Source organism: Balaenoptera acutorostrata, chromosome 1 (assembly GCF_949987535.1).
Source record: "Balaenoptera acutorostrata chromosome 1, mBalAcu1.1, whole genome shotgun sequence".
NCBI classification, from domain to species: Eukaryota; Metazoa; Chordata; class Mammalia; order Artiodactyla; family Balaenopteridae; genus Balaenoptera; species Balaenoptera acutorostrata.
The window spans coordinates 95,181,217-95,199,967 of record NC_080064.1 but is presented as its reverse complement, the minus strand read 5'-3'; the positions used below and the strand labels follow the sequence as shown (position 1 = coordinate 95,199,967).

Here is an 18,751-nt window from a genome sequence, read left to right as displayed (position 1 = left end):
GGAGAGAGAGAGAGAGAGATCCAAATTCCTGTCAGTCAATATGGAATGACAGTTTAAAAAAAACAAAAACAAAAACAGGTCTTTTAGGGGTTGCAATACTGCCTTTATGTATTTTCCCTGACCCTCAATACAACTGACATAACAGCCAGTTTACCAAAGCAAAGTAAAAGTGAGACAGTGGAAGGAAACCTGTGTCACTCACAAGTTTTTATGATATATTATTTATACTCCCCACTGTGATGGCAACCAAACTCTAGGCTTCTCTTGGGATGGCTGACATTCAATGTAAATTTGATAAAGCGCTTATAACTTTTATGCTTTCTAATTTTTTCTACATCTTTTACTATAATATTTCTGGGACACTTCATATTAGAAAAAAATATTTGAATTATGATTCTTTCAAAGACATGGCATTTATGATAATGCTCTTATTTAGTGCTAAAAAATAGAATATGGGATTTTCCCCCTAAACATGTGGGATTTTATATCAGTAGGAATTTTACATGCTCCTACCTTGTTTTGGATTAGAAACCTCAAGGGAAGAAATATTCGGCCATATCCTATTAAACTTTGGAGGATCTGCATGCACCGGGAAAAATCAGGGTATGTTACTTTCAGCTATAATGTCATTTGGTCTAAACAGAAAACTGTATGGACAAAGACACAAACCACACATCTGCTTTTTAACTTGGTTGTGATGCACTTAACAAAACATACTCCCACACCAAACAAGAGCAAGCAATTGATGATTCCCAAAACATTGAATGGACATTAAATATATAGCCTGTTCCCTAACAAAGCTATATACATTAACTTGTGCAATAAAGTAGAGTGTTCTTACAAATAACCAAACAGGGACTTCAGCAATTCAAATCTTTATATGAAGCTGGTGCCTGAAACTAGAAGATAACAGGAAAGAAATAATTTCTCACTTGAGGATTCCATTCTCTGCAATTTATATTTACAGATACGAGCTTGTTACATTAGTCTTCAGGAGAGACTCTTTAGGGTATGTTTTAAGTGTGAGCCATTATCTCTGCAAAGAAGTGGATTTATTTCCTATTTTTATTTATGCGATTTCTCAGAGAAAGAAAGAGAAAGATGACTGGTGGTTCTGGCTTAAGGAGAATAGTCCAAGGTGCTTCCGATCATATCTAAGGTTTGTATGTATGGGTGTGTATATATTTTCTTTTTTTTAATATATATTTTCATGATGTTTCTAGCTCAAAATATATTTCTAAAGTTATTGGTTCCAATCCAATTATAAGCATTGTTAATTTAAGAATTAATGTTATTTCTTTCTTAGATTCACCTGTATTAAAAAAAAATGACTCTGGAAAAGCAGGGGAAGAGCCAGCTTTAAGATTGGGTGCTTTAAAGCTATTTTTGTTAAGGTACATAGGCCATGACAATTAAAGCAGTCATTTCATGACTCAAATCTACCATTCACTGAGATCAACTCAAAACCATATCTTTAGTGTGGTCCTTTGGGACCACCCAAGTCCACAAGGAGAGTTCTTGCCTCTAAACTCCTATAGCATATTACCTTATGTGCTCCTTATTTCTCACTGATATGTGGATAGGCGTAAGTTTCAATATTGATAGTTTAAATTTTATGTCTATTTCTTGTCTCTGTAATTAGATTGAATCCCTTTGAGGAAGGGCAAAGCCTTCCAGAAGGCCTCAGTAAATATCTAATAACTGTAATTGATATCAAGTGGCTAGGCTACTGTAAACAGGTATTATCAGATTGTTTCCTCCATAATTAGATTATAGTGAATAACATTCTTGCAAGACATGGAACTTTCACTATAACTTTGGTTTTTTAACATTTGTTAGAAAAGCTGAACTACTGTTACTCTGTGTGTGTATGTGTGTGTGTGTATACACATAAAAGCAAAGGAAATCTTAATATTGATATTGCTGTATCCATCAAAATTTATGAATGAATAAAGAATGTAACAATTTTCCACATCTGTATCCAGGTGTTACTAAATAAATAGATATTTGATAACATGTAGGCAAAATATGCAAGTTATTGACTGAATGTTAAGCCTACTTGAACTGCAATGATCACTTTTGAAAAACAAATGATTTCTAGAAATTGGGGTTTTTTTTTTAAAGGATTTTTTATGTGGACCATTTTTAAAGACTTCATTAAATTTGTTACAATATTGCTTCTGTTCTACGTTTTGGTTTTTTGGCCCCGAGGCATGTGGGATCTTAGCTCCCCGATCAGGGATCAAACCTGCACCCTGTGCATTGGAAAGCAAAGTCTTAACCACTAGACCACAAGGGAAGTCTCTAGAAATTGTTTATTTAGAAGAGATTTCAAACCACTGTTATAGTTTTATATAGAAAATATATTTATTTATATTATTAGCATCAAATTAAGAAAAATTTAGTTCTTTTAAATGGTTCTCTCCATCTTTTTCCGTAAGAGAGGTAAACACAGGTCATATGTGGGATGATGTTTGTAAACTTAATGTTAAGTATTCAGTGGCTTGACTTTCTTGATGAAATGAAAGTAATATCACAGAAGGATGAAGCCTGTTGGAATGAAGCACATGCCCTTTGGAGAATCTAGGGGATTTAGGGGATTAAGAATCCCCTGTGTGGAGGGAAAGTTATTGCTGCACGTTGTAACAGTGGACCTTTGACTATCATAGTGAAACCCAAACTGGAGTTAAGAAATTATTACTGAGGAAAGGGGAGGGGTTATCATATGTGTCCAGTGGGACTATAGATGGCCAATCCTTCAAGAATAGCCTTTTTTGGAAATCCCTACTTCTCAAGGATCCTGGTCCCATACATCTGGGAAAATGGATTGAACTCATCTTGATGATCGCCAAAGACTTTGGCTTGAGGAATATGGAGACCAAGACTACATACTCAACCACTGCCCCCTTTAAAAAGAAACAAAATATCTGAAATGCCCATCTTATGCTGTTACTCTATTGTCATTGCTAAAATTTCAAATTACATCTATGGGAAGCCTAGGAAATATCTATTTAGGGGAAATTTATTTAAGATATGGTGCATGTAAATAGAGCTTGGACTGGATTCAAATCCCATTTTTACCACTTGGACAAGTTCCTTCACTTCTCAGTGTCTAAGCTTTCTTATATGTAAAATGGGATAATGACACTACCTACTGGTTGTTGTCAAGGCTGAACGAATGAGTTAGTATTTGCTTGTCATGGTAGTGAGCATTTAAGAAATGTCAGTTCTTATTCTTTTTTTATTGAAGTATAGTTGATTTACAATGTCGTGTTAGCTCTTATTATTCTATTTGTGGTTGCTGTTGTAATAAACATATTATTGTAGTATAAAGAGTTCTTACTGAATTGAAGTAGAGGTAATAACGTGCTCCCCCTATTTCGTGAAATCTTAATTGTTCCCAAAGCAAGTGATTTGGATATGTAAAAATCTCACTTAAGATACAAATTACTTTAGGGAATAATCTGGTTCTAGGGCCTACATTGATTAGTACTATTGTTCAGAAAGCAATAGGAATTATTTTGGAATACCGTGGAAAAGATTTGATTTTTAACATTTAACGATAAAATGTTAATTTTCAAGTTTCTTTCAGTTTAGAATCACATCAGTTTAGACTATGAATCAGATATATATATATATATCTTGCCTGACTTTTTTTTTTTTTCCATTAAGGAGAGACTCAGAAAACTGTTATGTGACAATTTGGTTGTGGCACTTGAAACTCCTTATCATGAATCAGAAAAACTGAGATTCTAGTTATAAAAATTAGACTTTGGTAGAAAGTTTTTCTCCTCTGTGCCCCAAGGAAAACTCCTTGCACTGTAAGTTGGAGAGAACTAGGTTAGAATTGCTAAACTTGACAATCTATTGCTGACACCATAGTGAATCAAGCTGAAAGGAAACTTGAAGCAGATTTATTTACATCAAGAAAGCTTTAGAGTTAGGGTTTTAGAATAGTGTCCTCTATCACACATTCACTCCCTTAGCATGATTCATCGGCAGCTTTAACTCAATTTGTGGATACCCTTTAAAACCAAAGTAAATTGTGACTATGCTTTCCCATGTTTTTTCTTTTTTTCTAGAATAGTCTACTTTATAGTGTTTCATACATTAGTCATTTAATTAAATGAGAAAGGTGGATGAATTCTAAAGGGTCCTAGTTTGGAAATTGGACATTGAGCTAGAATCCTGCCTTGGCTACCAGATGACTTAGGTGATTCAATTAAGCCTTAGTTGCCTTGTCTGTAAAATGATGATGTTGGATGAGGGCTCTTTAAGTTTCCTAAAAAGACTAATTTTTACATAAGTTTTTCGTTCTAAAATACAGTGGGGAACAGGGTGCCACCATGGATATGAAAAGCCACTGCTGAGAGGATGTTAGTGAGCCTTCATTAAACATCCTTCTTCCAGGGGTGTATGAGGAAAACGTCAGGAAGAGACAAAGTCACAAAGTCCCTTTGGATTTGTAGAGTTATTGCTCTTGTTCCTCAGAGAGTTTGGAAACCACATTATTGATGTCTACAAAGGAATCTACAGAAAATCCTAAAGCTCTTCAGAAGAAACCCCTAGGGCCTTGGAGGTAATCTTACCATCTTTACAGTGAGCTGCCGACTCTCAGAAATACAGCATCATTAAACTGCTGGGGAAGATACAGTTTAATGTAATAGTGGTAAGGCTGTCCTTGAGATGGCACACAGACTTTTTTTTGGCTATGAGCGACTATGTCAATAAAGTAAACATTTGGATTTTTACAGTCATAGAATATGTACAAGCATGTTTCACAATTTGCATAGCTAATTTCATGAACTGTCACATGTTCTATAATATATGGAACATCTTTACATTTCCCCTCTCCCTCAGCTTACTGAGGATGCTTATCATTGATGGTGGTAGAAGAAGGGCACATTTTAATGTAGCTTCTGTTGACCCCACAGTGAGGTAACAGAAAATGAACTTCTGTTTTTCTCCAGGACACTAAAGTTCCCTGCACAGAAATGGGTCAATTCAGGGATCAACAGGCCTAAGGTGCAATGTATTAGATTGGAAAGAGTCTGAAGTAGGAGTTAATAAATCTAGAATTTTTCTTTCTAACCTCTTCCACCTGGTATAATGTTACGAGCACAGCTTTCAGAGTCAGACAGGCCTTCCTGGCCGTATTACATTTGGTAAGTTACTCAGACACTCTGAGCCTCCGATTCACCATTTGTAAAATGGAATTCTGTAGACATGTGGGGACATTTCCCTCCAGTTTCCAGGAAGTGGAGCAGTTAGCTGGCCAGCTCTTTATTGATAATCTAAGAAGTCTTCGGTGATACCCCACTCTTAGTTCACAGTTACATGTTGGAAGGTTCATCATAGGACCCTTCAGAGATCTTGGCAAATCTTTGTTTAAGCTAGGAATTTCCAGATGCCCGCACACAGAGATAACAGCAAAGGTACAGATATCAGCTCACACTTAAAAAGTGGCTTGACATTCTACAGTCACCTGGGAAAAGGTTAATACATGAAAAAAGTCAACATTGCTCAAGGTGGGCAATTGTTGTTCGCTAAAGATTGCTAAACCTCTTGGATTTTTTTTTTAAGGTAGGGGATACTTCCCCTTTCTTCATTGGAATATTTAATTTATTCTTCAGGATTAAAGAAGCAGCTATGTCCTAATGTTCATTCAATTTTTGGATAACCATAAAGGTTTCATGAATGTGAAATGCTAGTTACACAAATATGAAATGGATCTGTGATGAGAATACTGGGTACATGATATAAAAAAGTCCCAAAGGCATCTCACCTGGGACCTTAGCTTTCCTTCTAGAACATCAGCAAACAGTTCAAAATTAATGTAGCACACCATGCAATTTGCCATATAGCTACACTAGCCTGATAATTTTTTTCTTCATTATATAAAACCTAATTAGCTAAAGGGCGATTCAAATGAAACTTTTATTTGGGGATTTAGAAGTATTAAAGCAAAGGGAGGAAAACAAACAAACACTGAAGCTCTCTGGATAGAATGAACAAGATTACTAATAACCCTTGAGCGGGGAAATGATTAACCTTGTTATTTTCCTCACGATCCAGGTTTCTACAGTAAATCAGTTCTGAACAAAAATATTTGGATGCTGTATGGAAAACAACTTTTACAAGGTCTCCAACTGGCATCAAATGTTTTCAAGTATGAAAACATCTCTGAGCTTTCTCAACAGGCTGATGAATCCCTGCAGGTAGCACTTCCCTTGTTTAATAGTCTTGCCAATTAAATCAAATTAGAGATGAATTTTTAACTCTGTGATGAAGGCAATGCTCATTATAAGAGAAAGCAGGAAAATGGAATATTTCCCTTAAGTGAACTGTGGTTTCAAATTGAATAGATTGAAGAGGAGGGGACAGCCAAACACCTCCATCAATTTCTACACTTTATAAACCATGATGTCAATCATTTGAAGGTAATTTAAGGAAACAGTGTACACTTGGGCTCACAAAGTGTCTACATATGTCTTTTCTTTTGTTACTATTCTAAGAAATGGTTTTGTTTATTTAAAAATTCCAAGTTTTTTTAAAGGGTGTTTCCTGACATGAATTTTCAGTGGATTATCTGTCTTTAACCTCTGACTTTGTTACCTTTAACCTCTGTTATTTGTTTTTTAAGTGATAATCACTCACACAAAGCTATTTGCACATTAGGCCAACCCTTGTTGTCCTAATTATGTTTTTTTAAAATAATATACTGTTTAACATAATTAGTGAAATCACTTGCTTTTCAAGGCTAAGGATCTGATAATATATGTTCGAACATAATGATTAGTTTATCACTTTAACAAAAACACCCACACCAAACCAAATATTAATTTGGATCATCAGCATCAACAAATATTCACTTGGATAAAATTGTGAATGTTTACTTATAAGTGCATGATACATTTTACATAAAAAATGAAACCTGAATGAATTACTACTACATCAGGTAAAGGAAAAACAGAGCTCATAAGGCTCAAATGGCTACAGATCTATTTTGGGATTCATTAATTGCTGACATTATCACCAATATTTTTTCAGCCATGGCCAAAGCACATCAAAATGACTGAGTTTTAGATCAAGTACTTTTGGGATGACTGGGAAACCTATTTCCTAATAGATGGACAGCAGCAGGTACAAATGACCTTAATGGGAAATTTGTTTCAAAAACATTTTTAGCAGATGATCGGAAAGGATGACCACTCTGTCTATGCATTTGAACCTTAATACAGGTGTTGACAGTTTGAAATCTATACTGAAATCTAATAGGCCTCTAAAATATTCAGTCACTGTGTATATAGCATATGTATATGAACTTATGGTTACATACATCAATAATTTATGTCGATAATATGCATCATTCATTTTCCTTGAGATACTCTTTGATGATGGGAATCTCACGGGTGTTACATCTATTATAATGGCATCTTTCTATGTACTTGGTGGAATTATGTTCATTGATTCTTTCCTTGGGATAAAGGGAAAAGCCCTGGCAAACACCCAAACTTAGTTAAAAATCCAAGCAGCTCTCTCTTCTCTGGCTTGTACCTTGGAAACCCCATTTCTGTGCCCTCTAGAACAGGCAGTGAGTCATCCATGCATGAATTCTTGCCCTTTGGAGAGCAAAGGAATCCATCCACCAGTGCACACAGCGAGCACCTTATGAGTCCTCAAAGAAGGAATGTGTAAATGCCATTAAAGCAGCCTAGAAGATACAATCATGTTTGATGGTTTCATGGTAAATCTCTTGACCTTAAAGCCAGGCAATAAGCAAGCTAGTCGTGTGTGATGTTGGGTGACCCCTGAAAGCGTTTATATCCTGTTTGCCTGAGAACTCTGAGGAAACACCCATTGCACTCCAAGCAGAACAGCCAGAGGCATCATGAAGGCGGGGTACAAGCTATCACTGTATTTGTTAGAGGGTTTTGGTTAGGTATTAAGGAGTTAAATTTTCCTGGTTTCCTGATAATAAAGGTTAATACATTTTCCAAAGGCACAACAAAGCATCCTTTCAGGTCACCACTGATTTCAAAATAAAACAAAGCAAAACTGGAATTTCCCGATTCAGTGTGTAAAAGGTCAACATCTGCTGATGCTCAGAGATGGGGCATGTGGTGGAGGCGGCCGAATGAGATGTTGAGTGAGCAGTACAGTCAGAAATTCCATGCAACACACGATTGACACTCCGAACAGAAACACACCCTAGCACCAAAGAACTACTTTCCATCCATCCATTTCTGAAACTTTTGACAGGTCAGATCACCATAGCAGCCTCAATCATCTGTCTCAGCTTGCTTCCATTTGGTTCCCTTTTGCTCCAAAATGTATGCGCAAATGCAATTGTCAAGGCCTGAAAGGAGCACAATGCGGCATATTTATACAGTTAGGCAAATGCCAAGGGAGATACTTAGTACAACAGAAAAATTAGACTGTTAGATCTGAAGGTTTTCATTTGCAAGTTTGTAGCACTGATGCCATTTCCACAAGATCACAAAGAGGAAGCTGCAGCGTTAGTCTGGTATCTAAATGAATGTGAACACGACTCCTATTTCTATTTACAAAGCGGCTGATTTTCATGGCATTTAACACGTCTAGTGCTTAACAAACCCACGTGCGGGCCTATTCTCAAGCTTAAGTAAACTAGGTTGACTTATAAATTGGGAGACCTGACTGTGCATTTATAAGAAGCGGGAAGTTGTTTTATCCAAATTATGAGTGTATTGCTTTTTAGATGGATGTTGGGTGTTGGAATGCTCCAACCACTGCTGTTTACACTTATATCACCCTGCGTGGCTCAGCACCTATGACAAAGACTGTGAGGGTTGAGACCCCAGTGAAAATGCTTCTTTTCATTTACAGTGCATAATCTTGGCTTCTTCAGTACTTTATTTCAAATCAGTTATTCAATAGCTGTCCAAAGGTTTTAGCCATCAGAGGGAAAGGGAACAGTATTTAAAAATATGTGAGATTCGGCTCTGAAAAGTTATGGGGCATTTCCTCAGTGAGTATTTCAGGCTTGGTGTTTGGTGTCCTTGTTTTAAATGTAAAGAGGGAGCTACAGCCTGTTTCTCCCATGACAGCTGGTAGAATTCCCTTTGCAATGGTGCTAGAGAAATGTTCCACAGAATGTTGAAGAGAGATTTCTCTTTTCAATTGCTGATATTTCCACTAAAATATTTCTTGCTGGAATTTCTAGTATCTTTACTCTCAAATTTTGCATGTATTTTTTCATACCCCTTCTCTATCAAACTTGAATCTAAGTAGTCAGGAAAACATGGATAATTGTATTTTAGGAGGGAGAAATGGACATACTGATGATTTTTTTCCTTCATTCCTCTAGTAAGACTAATGATCACAAACGTACCTCTTTCAGGCCTTCACAAAGGCTAAAGTTTAATGCACTAATAAAATTCCCGCTCCCAGGTTGCATGGTGATTTCTTTCAGTTCTAATGAATAAGCCTAAAACATTTATTCTCTGCTTTTCTAAATTATGGTAGAAATCCGTATTCAGTCCTAGGGAGAGAGTTCAATTTGTTTGTTGGTTACCAGGTATGGGTAAATAGGACTGTTTATATTTTTGCTAAATGAGTTATGGTTACGTAACTAATTGCATCTCTGTAAAGGTAGCCTTCATCGATCAACAGTAGTCAGGCAAGCGGTGGCACTGCCATAGCCACAGAGGAGTTATACATAGATAACTACTTTATCTGTGCTCTCACCATATCTGTGCAGAGAACAAACACAGCGATTCAATTCACAAAGGAAATACTCTCCTACGTCAGAAATGGACACTGGGAAAATAGATCTGAGGAGCTGAACAACAAAGCAAAGCTGGCCTAGACTTGGATTGGTGATTTTTTTTTACTTACTGCCAATACTGGAAATACTGGGGATACCTGGAGAGAAAGAAAACAGTAAAGAAAAGCTGTTAGACATTTATTAGTATGTGACATCTTTAACATAATATAAAAATCTCAGAAACATAAACACTTGATAACATTCAGATCATTAGAAAAATAGCACCAAAAAACCCCAAAATATATATCCATCCATTGAGACCATTTTGCTTTATTCTAGAACTCCTTGAACTCATCAGAGTTGGGAAATTAATGTTCAACTTTAACAGCTTATTCAAGACAGCTTCGTGATATCGAACATTTTGTGCTTACTTATAAGGTTAATGAAAATTTGTATGTGGTTCAAAACAGATATTAAGCTAGGCTTGTGTTCTGGGCACAAAGCACCAAGTATGCATTATATGGGCCTGTGCAAATATATCCACATATGCAATAGACCTCTTTAAATGTGTTGATATGCCTGTGTTAGGTGTTGAAAGTCATTTGGCATTTTATCTGATTAACTACATATAACCATCATTTTTAGTCTTCTTTTACTTGTCAGATATTTGGATTAAATTCTGTAATAGAAATTAAATTGAGCAGAATAATTCAAGAGTACATTAGGTTGTTCACATCGACCATGGGCTTCATCGATTTTTCAGCTTCTACTTTAATCGCCAAGCTCTGCTGAGGTGGTAGAACCATTTCAGAATGTGACTGAACTTGGTATAAATGTGGACATGAATTTAGTCTGTATCCAGATGAAAACCCCTAGCCAAGAGTAGGGGCATGAGAGCCAGGCTGTCTCGGTTTGAAGCTTTGCTCTTATACTCATTGACTGTGTGACCCTGGGGCCAGTGGCTTACGCTCTCTGTGGCTCTGTTCTCCACCTCTTAGAGTTGTTGCAAGGATTACATATATATATATATATATATATATATATATATATATATATATATAATTAAAGTACTTAAAGCGTTGCTTGGCAGGTAGTATGTGTTATAACCAACCATCTTTGCTATGATTACTATTATTGATATAGTTGGGTCATCAAGCAAGCAACACCAGGATAGATACTACTAATTAGAAGTCAGAGATTTGTAACATTTCCACTAAATTCAGGTAGTGGTGTGGGTGAGAGCATGAGATGTGAATAAGACAGAACTGAGTAAGAGTCATGCTTTGCAACTGACTAGCTGGGTGATTTCAAGCAAGTTCCCAGCCTCTCTAAGCCTGTTTCCTCATCTGAAAGGGGCTAATAATATCTACTGCACAGGGCTGCTGTGAGAATTGAATGAGATAATCCATAAAAATGTCTGACACATGGTACACAGTCAATAAATGATAGCTGTTAATGAGCCATTCTGACTTGTCCTCCACATCGTGAAGCGTGCTAACAGGTGGTAAATGTAGGAATCATTACATTTCTATTTTAGTGTTTAATCTTTGAACAACTGCCCTCTGCTTATTTTAACTAATCATTGTATCTTGCTCCGAGATTTCTAGCTTTGTATTCTTTAAAACCAAGAGATATTTCCCTATTTCTTAGTAAGGAGGGGAGAAGGAGAAATTAAAGCTTACCAAGATGTTTTAAAAAACCCTGGAAGGGACGAAATCTTATTTTCAGTTATTAGATATATTCAAAGTCTCTTGATTTTAAATGCACGGAGCTTATGATGCTTCAGCTTAATTACTGATCGTTGATCAACCAAAACTGGAAAGTTAAATTTTCATTTCCATGTTTTAACTTTGTCTGAACTGAATTTCAAGCTGGATGCGATTTCTGCAAAGGACTGCTGGATTCCTAACCCGACATTTCAGTAGACTATCTTTGCCACAGTGTGACACTGACTTGGTACTGAATCTTTATTTTTTTTCCTTTGCAAATCCCCTGTTGAGTGAGGTATGATGGCAGCATAATAATTTTAGTATCAGTTGCAGAAGCTCCAAATTTCCCCATGATTGAAAATCCTGCTCCATTACAAGGAACTGCTATGCCTTCATAATCCGTCAAAGAGAATGGAAGTTGGGATGGCAGGAAGAGGCTTTTCATGTGTTTTCAAACTTGCATGGAGTTAGAGGGCCATGCATAATGCAAGGCAAAGTTCTCAGGAGGTTAGGCCAGACACAGCGGAGAGCAAACCTGTAAACTGTTTGATGCAGTACTTGCTGCAGTTGAATACTTTAGAAAGATGCAGAAATGTTTCCATTCCTTTGGGGATGCCAGTGCTGGGAGAAATGTTCATTGCAGCTATACAAACCTTGCCAAGCAAGATCATTATGAGATCCTATTTTCCTCATGAAGATGTTTTCTATTAACTAACATTTGGATGTTTACAATTCAGGCTCTTTCTCATTTTGTGGTTTAAAATTTTGTGAGGTGCTACCAGGTGAGTCACTTTCTATTCCATTGTTGTGAAATGGGAATTGCTTAGAAAAGATTTTTAAACTGCTCATTGGAATAAAGATTTTTGAAGTTGAAAATACCTGAACACCAAGGGATGTCCATTAGTATACCGTCAAATGTTATTTTTTCCCTAATGTTTCTTATTGTAATGTTCAAACACCTTGCTTTGGGTTCTCTACAAACAACTAAAGAATTTAATAAACCAGCTATATGCATTGAAAAGGCTATGAGTAAGTCATGAGAAATCTTTCAAACGCTTAAGAAACTAACACAGGAAGGCTACAATGCATTTCATGAAAGGTGGGTGTCTTTGGGGTCTGTAAGTGCTGAATCAATGAATGCAACTCCATCTTACAGCAGTGATGGTGGCCCATAAGCCACAGGAATGATAGTCAGATTATGTTCAGGATAATTGTCTAGATGTGTGTTGGCAGTTTTTTTAACCATTCCCTGTGAAGTGACAACTATTATGTAAAGAATGCTTTTGCCTTTAAAATTGAGCTCAGAAGTTATTTCTTCCCTTCCTTCTTTGCCTCCCTGACGTGAATTAGCCAGTGTGCTTTGTGATGACACACCTCTTTGCGCAGGCCTCTGTGAGCAACTTACCAACTTAGCTTTATGACGGTGTGTTTGCCTGAGACCTCTGAGGGGGCGAGCGTCATGTCTGTATCTCTGTTGTCTGCCCAGGACAATGCCTGGTACAGAAGAGTTGCTCAATGTATATTTGAGCAGCAATTTATCACCTGTTTCTGATAGAAGGTTTCTTTCAGAGTGAAAATACCACTTTTGGTCATAGTACGATCTTGTCCCCTATAAAATGGTCCACTGAGACATTTCTCAGAGTGCAGCATCAATAAATATTTTTGTTCTCTTTGGAAATTTCCTCCATTCTAATAGCAAGAGTTATACAATATGTAGATATGCCCTTCACCACGGCTTCTTTTCTTTCTATTCTTTTTTTCTCCCACCTTCCTTTTATATTCCTATTTGTATGCTCTTATTTTTATTTGTCGTTTGCCCTAAGCTATCCAGGGGGAAATGCAGATTTTGTGGGACCTAAAGCAAATACAAATCTAGGAGCTCTTTTTGGGAATATTAACTTTAAAGTATAAAATCAGACATGAAATTAAATTTTTTTTTAATTTAGAAGGAGTCTAGTGAGGGGCCCTGTAATTTAAGCTTCATTAGCTTAAATCTATCTCTGAAACAACCTCAAAAATATTTGGGAAAGATAGATGATAAGTAGATAGAAAGGAAAGAAAAAAGGAAGATACCAGATAAGTTAATTCAGAAAGAGTGACCAAAAATGGAGAGCTGAAAGGGAGTTAAGAAATAATCGTACTCAGCACTTTAATTTTACAGAAGAGAAAATTGAAGGCACAGTGAGAAGTAAGGCCCTCGTCCAAATTGACCCGTTTATAGTCAACACTAGAGCAGGTAATTCCTAATCCCCATCTACTGAGACACTGCTAAACTTACACCGAGGAAATGAAACACAGGTACGAATGAGCTTTAAGGGAAGGTCCTGCAATATGTGCTATATGAGTTTAGGACTTCTGCTTCTTCTAGAATAGATATGCTCCTTCAGTCAGAGATACACATACGTGTTGAGTAAGCCAAAGGGCCAAAGAATGTGAAAGTGCTAAGCTTGTAGATACTTACAATTTTTCCCTCCTCAACCAGCCCTCCCTACTCCCATATTTATTTATTTATTTTTTTAAGGAATTCTACTGCAGTTGGGGGATGAGACCCTAGTAGACTTATATAGTTTGTTATTTTCTCCCTCCTCCTCCTCCTCTTCCTCCCCTCCCCCTCCCTCTTCTTCTTTCTCCCCTCCCCCTGTCTCCTTCTTCTTCTTCTTCCAACTTTACTAACCCTCCTACCAAGTATGTGGCTAAAGGGGACATAGTTAAGCTTAAGGAAGACAACCTGATGGAGACCTCAAAAATAAACACTCTGATTTTTCAAAGCAGATGAATGCAGTGCTAAAAGTCATAACTCCTTTTGAGAATCAATGGAAAGTTCAACAGCTTCTCATCAAGAGGGAGGCAGAAAAGACAAGAATTCAGCATGCTTTAAACTGAGAGAAAATATTACCATTGTTGTGTTAGGTGGTTTGAAAAAAGCCTATCAAGTAGGTGACTAGATTTTCTTCTAGCCAGGCTGCAGCCACTGGGAGCTCTAACTCCAAAAAGCCCAGTTGAAAAAGAAGTAGGCGATTAGTAAGAAAACATTCTGCAGCCTCATTTGTATTCTAGAGGAACTACTTCCAACGTCCTTTCAACCCGGCTCCCTGGTCCAAACTGCTGTGGATAGGAGGTACGGTGAGTTGTCTCCCAGGAACTTGAAAGTGAAGGAAATAAGATTGCCTTCACAGAATTGTACTGTTAAATCAACACATAAATGATCCAATCAGAGTTAGCTAAGTCATCTTAGAACAACAGAATGGCTCTGGGACCTGAGTGTCTATGACAAATTTGACAGAGGTGACATTAATCTATTGATAACTTAGTGTATTAACATATCTGAAGATTGGAAGAAAAGCTAGTCAGAAGGTAAAAGCCTACAAAGAAGAGCATCTTCAGGCATGTGGTGGCAGTACTGGCCTAGCACTGTCTCAGGAAGAGGGAGGGGTAACCTGTAAACTTTCAGGCCTTCAGTGTTCTGTTGGCATTAGGGAGGCTGACCCTGGGGTAGGATGGATGTGTCCGATGTTTCAGCATGATGTTATTAGCATTGGAATCATTTAAATTTTTGAATTTAATTCCCATGCTCACTAAGCAACCTTCTGATTAGTATCTGGCTCTACAAGGAGACTTAATTACAGGGGAGAGAATACACTGATCATAAGGAATTAAATATTCTGAATACTGTAACAGGTATTTCTTATTGTGGATGAATAATCTGGCATTTGGGCACAATTTATCTCCCCATACAGTTGTTGTCTCCAAAGAGAGAATTTGCTCTTTAGACTGGGATGGGTCCCATGCTAGATTTCAGTGCAATTATAATGATAATAACAGCTAACTTCTAACTTCATTGTGTGCTTACTATGTGCCTACCACTGTTCTAAGTATCTTACATGTGTTAATTCATTTAATTTTTGTGACAACCCTACGATGTCAATACTCAGGTTTATTTTACGGACGGGGAAAAACTCAAACACAAAGAGCTTGCCCAAGATCATTGCAGTCAGTTGGGAAGGAGACTGAGATTTGAATCCACAGGTCCAGGATCTAGAGCTTGGGCCTCTAACAGCTACTCTATATTATTGATCAATTTATTATAGGCCCCTATCTCTTATCTCTAATCCTCAACAAAACAAAACAAAACAAAACAACAACAAAAAAACCTCTGAAGACACAAAGTTTTTTTCCCAAAATTTAGCTGCAGCATGACATAATGTGATCTGAACTAATTTGGTGACAAAACCTGACTGGAAGGGGTATGAGGTCTTCTCCTCCTTTATCTCACTCAGTGAAAATAATCGTAGGTTTGCTGCAGAAATATTAAGATGTTTGATTAAGTGGTGCTACCTGATATTCTGCTGTGGGTATTGATGTAATATAATGTATGTACACTGTATTACCTTTTAAAATTTAAAAAATTTGAATTCCAAATCAGATCTGGTCCCATAAGCATCAGATAAGTGACTGTGGACTAGTGGTTGTCCATGAATAACTTGGTAGGTATCCTGGTTCTATATATTGACCCTACAGCTTGGTTCATATATATAAGGCTCTTAGAGGAAGGTCCTCTCTTATTGTGCCGACAGAATCAGGGTATTGAGCCTGAAAAACTGGTAGTCAGAGCCCAACAATGGTCAAGTCACTGAGGCCATGAATGCCACTTAGGGAGGCCTATAAAAACCAGCCAGCCAATATGTCATCTCTAGATGGCTGGATGGGTCGTGAGCACCCATGAAAAATAAGTGATTCTCTTACCTATTGTATTTCCTCCAAATCTCAGCTGGTCTCTTCCTATGCGAGACTGAAGGCCCTTGTGTTAGAACTGCTGAACTGTGAAGGCCACATATTCCAGGGGACATGGGAAGATCGATGGGAGGTCAATGCATCAACAAGCACATTTCAAGACTGTATAGGTTTACTTGTTCATTCACCAAATAATTAATTCCACAAACATTTATGAAGGCCAAGAATAAAATATGGTCCCATTCTTAAATTGCTAACATTTTAGGTGCTGAAGTCAGAATGACCTGAATTTAAATCTTGCTCTGTCATGTATTCGCTGTGGGATCTTGGGGCAACCTTTATGTGCCTATGTTCCCTTATCTGTAAAATTGGGATAAAAATAGTACACACCCCATGGGGACATTGTAAGGATTTAATGCAAGAAAGTACATAAAGCACTTCACAAAATATAAAAAGCTATGGTAAGCTTAATAAATATTAGCTATCATTATTATCACTATCATGGTAATTTTGATTATAGTCAACCAATTGTAAGTGCACATACATTACCAAGAATCTATCTTGATATACATACATTATCAAGAAAAGAGCAGCTGATTCTGCATAGGACAGTCTAGGTAGGCTGCATCGAGGAGTTCACATTGAGGAGCAGTCTTAAAAAATGAGCAGAATTTCAATAGAAAGTGAAGAAAAAGGTGATTTGGGGAAAAGAAATGAATTCAGTATCTTGCATGTTGACCTTGAGATTTTCATAGACAGCTGAAAAAAATGGCCTGGGTTCATTAGAAAGATTCAGGCTATAATTTATTTATTAGCATTAAACCAATATTAATAAGATCTAAAGCCACAAGATTTGATAGGAATATCAAGGAAAACAACTGTACACTGAGAATGAAAATTTAAAGCAAGGTAGAAGGGGAGTCTTTGAAGGCAGAGAAATAACAAGCAGCAATCTAGGAAGAAAAGTGGGAGAGAGCAGGTTTAGAGAAGACTGACTTGTTCAAACAGGTTTCAGATGGAGTCCACACCCCAATGGAGGACAGAGGAAGTCACTGAACTTTAACCTGAGAAGCAATATATTGAGGTGCACAGTCTTTGGGCTCAAGACACACCTGGGTTCAAACCTTCCTTCTCATTCTGACTAGGTAGCTAAACCTTACACAAGATACTTTTCCTTAGTAGTCATCAGATTCCACCTCTATAACATGAAAATAGTAGCATCTACCTTATACAATTGTTGTGAGTTAAAAATGAACTAATGCATGTAAAGCACTTAGGAAATTGTCTGGATAATGACATACACATGTACATCTGGGAAAATATAAATTGGTCAATGCAAATTTGATACCAGAGAAAATAATAGAACAATCATTAAATTACTTTCCATCGCTCAGAGGAGACCTAGATATTGTGTAACAATTCAAGTTGGATTTCTGAACAAACAAATAATGTCAATGTCAGACCAACTTAATTTTCTTTCTTGGAAGAATATTAGACTGTGTAGGTAAGAGGAAAGTAAAAGATTCAATACAGCTGAACTAGCTGGGCTTTCTGTCTGTCTCCGTGACATTTCTATCAGTAAGCTGAGGAAATTATTTACAGCAGCATGTCCCCAAAAGAGTGTTTTATAGAAAGTTTTTAAGCGTTCCATGAACAATAAAGTTTGGGAAACACATGATAAAATAGATTACTTATTTTAGGGTTCTCAAATGTTTTTAATAAGGTAATGTGAATATCTAAGAGTCAGTATAATGTACAGCATTTTCCAAACTTATTTGGCCATGGAATTCTTGTAAGGGTCATAGAACACAGTTTGGCAAGCAGAGGTGTAGATAATATTATATTATCTTTTTTGGAATTACTATTCCTAAAGGTTAATTGTTAAGTTTTCAGCATCTATAAGTAGGGATCAGAATTTCAGGAGGGATCAGAATTTTATTCATGAGCTAGACAAGGGGAATCAAGAGAATCATGATTAAGCATGAAGTTGGACAGAGTTTCTATCTACTTGGAAAACAGAAATGAAATTCAAAGGACATTCAAAATAGAATTCTATCAAAAATAGAAGGAAGATCAATAGGGAGAAGAAAGATGTCTTACAGATAAAACATAAGCTTTGTTGAAAAATAAGTAATATATTGATACACATATATATGGCTTTAAAGAACCAAGAAAACACATTGAGTCTTCAGTAAAAAGCACAATGAATAAAAATATCATCACAAGACTTATTACTTCCGCTTCTGCCGAGTCTATTATAATGAAAGGCATAGGGAAATGTGGTGTGTCTCACAGATTGGGGTGGCAGTGTTTTAGAGGGCTGGGGCTCTGTATTCTTCTCTCCTGGCTCTATATGCTCCATACAAAACTGGCCTTGGAGTTGCTCCAGAATTTAGGACTTCCAAGCCATAGTATTCCCAGCAAGGTCCCAGTTTAAGGACCCTCTGAGTGATGGGCTGAGTGGTTTGGAAGGGAGATCTTAAAATTTCCTGATGTAATGAAGCCTTCCTAGTTTTTATGCTAAGAGTGGGCAGGAACTGATCTTCTTATTCAAAAATCCTGG

At 36.9% G+C, this 18,751-nt stretch overlaps 1 protein-coding gene across 2 annotated transcripts in view; it reads right to left on the bottom strand.

The window, feature by feature from the left end:
* Window positions 1-18,751, bottom strand: part of NTNG1 (netrin G1) — a 334,261-nt gene that overhangs the window by 67,963 nt on the left and 247,547 nt on the right. The window contains exons 5-6 of one of the 2 annotated variants that reach the window (XM_057536007.1): window positions 9,880-9,906; window positions 514-579 (exon numbers count right to left, since the gene is read on the bottom strand). In XM_057536007.1, the coding sequence (XP_057391990.1) occupies window positions 514-579; window positions 9,880-9,906 (93 nt within the window). The remainder of the gene's footprint in view (window positions 1-513; window positions 580-9,879; window positions 9,907-18,751) is intronic. The other variant, XM_057536066.1, reaches the window with a different exon arrangement.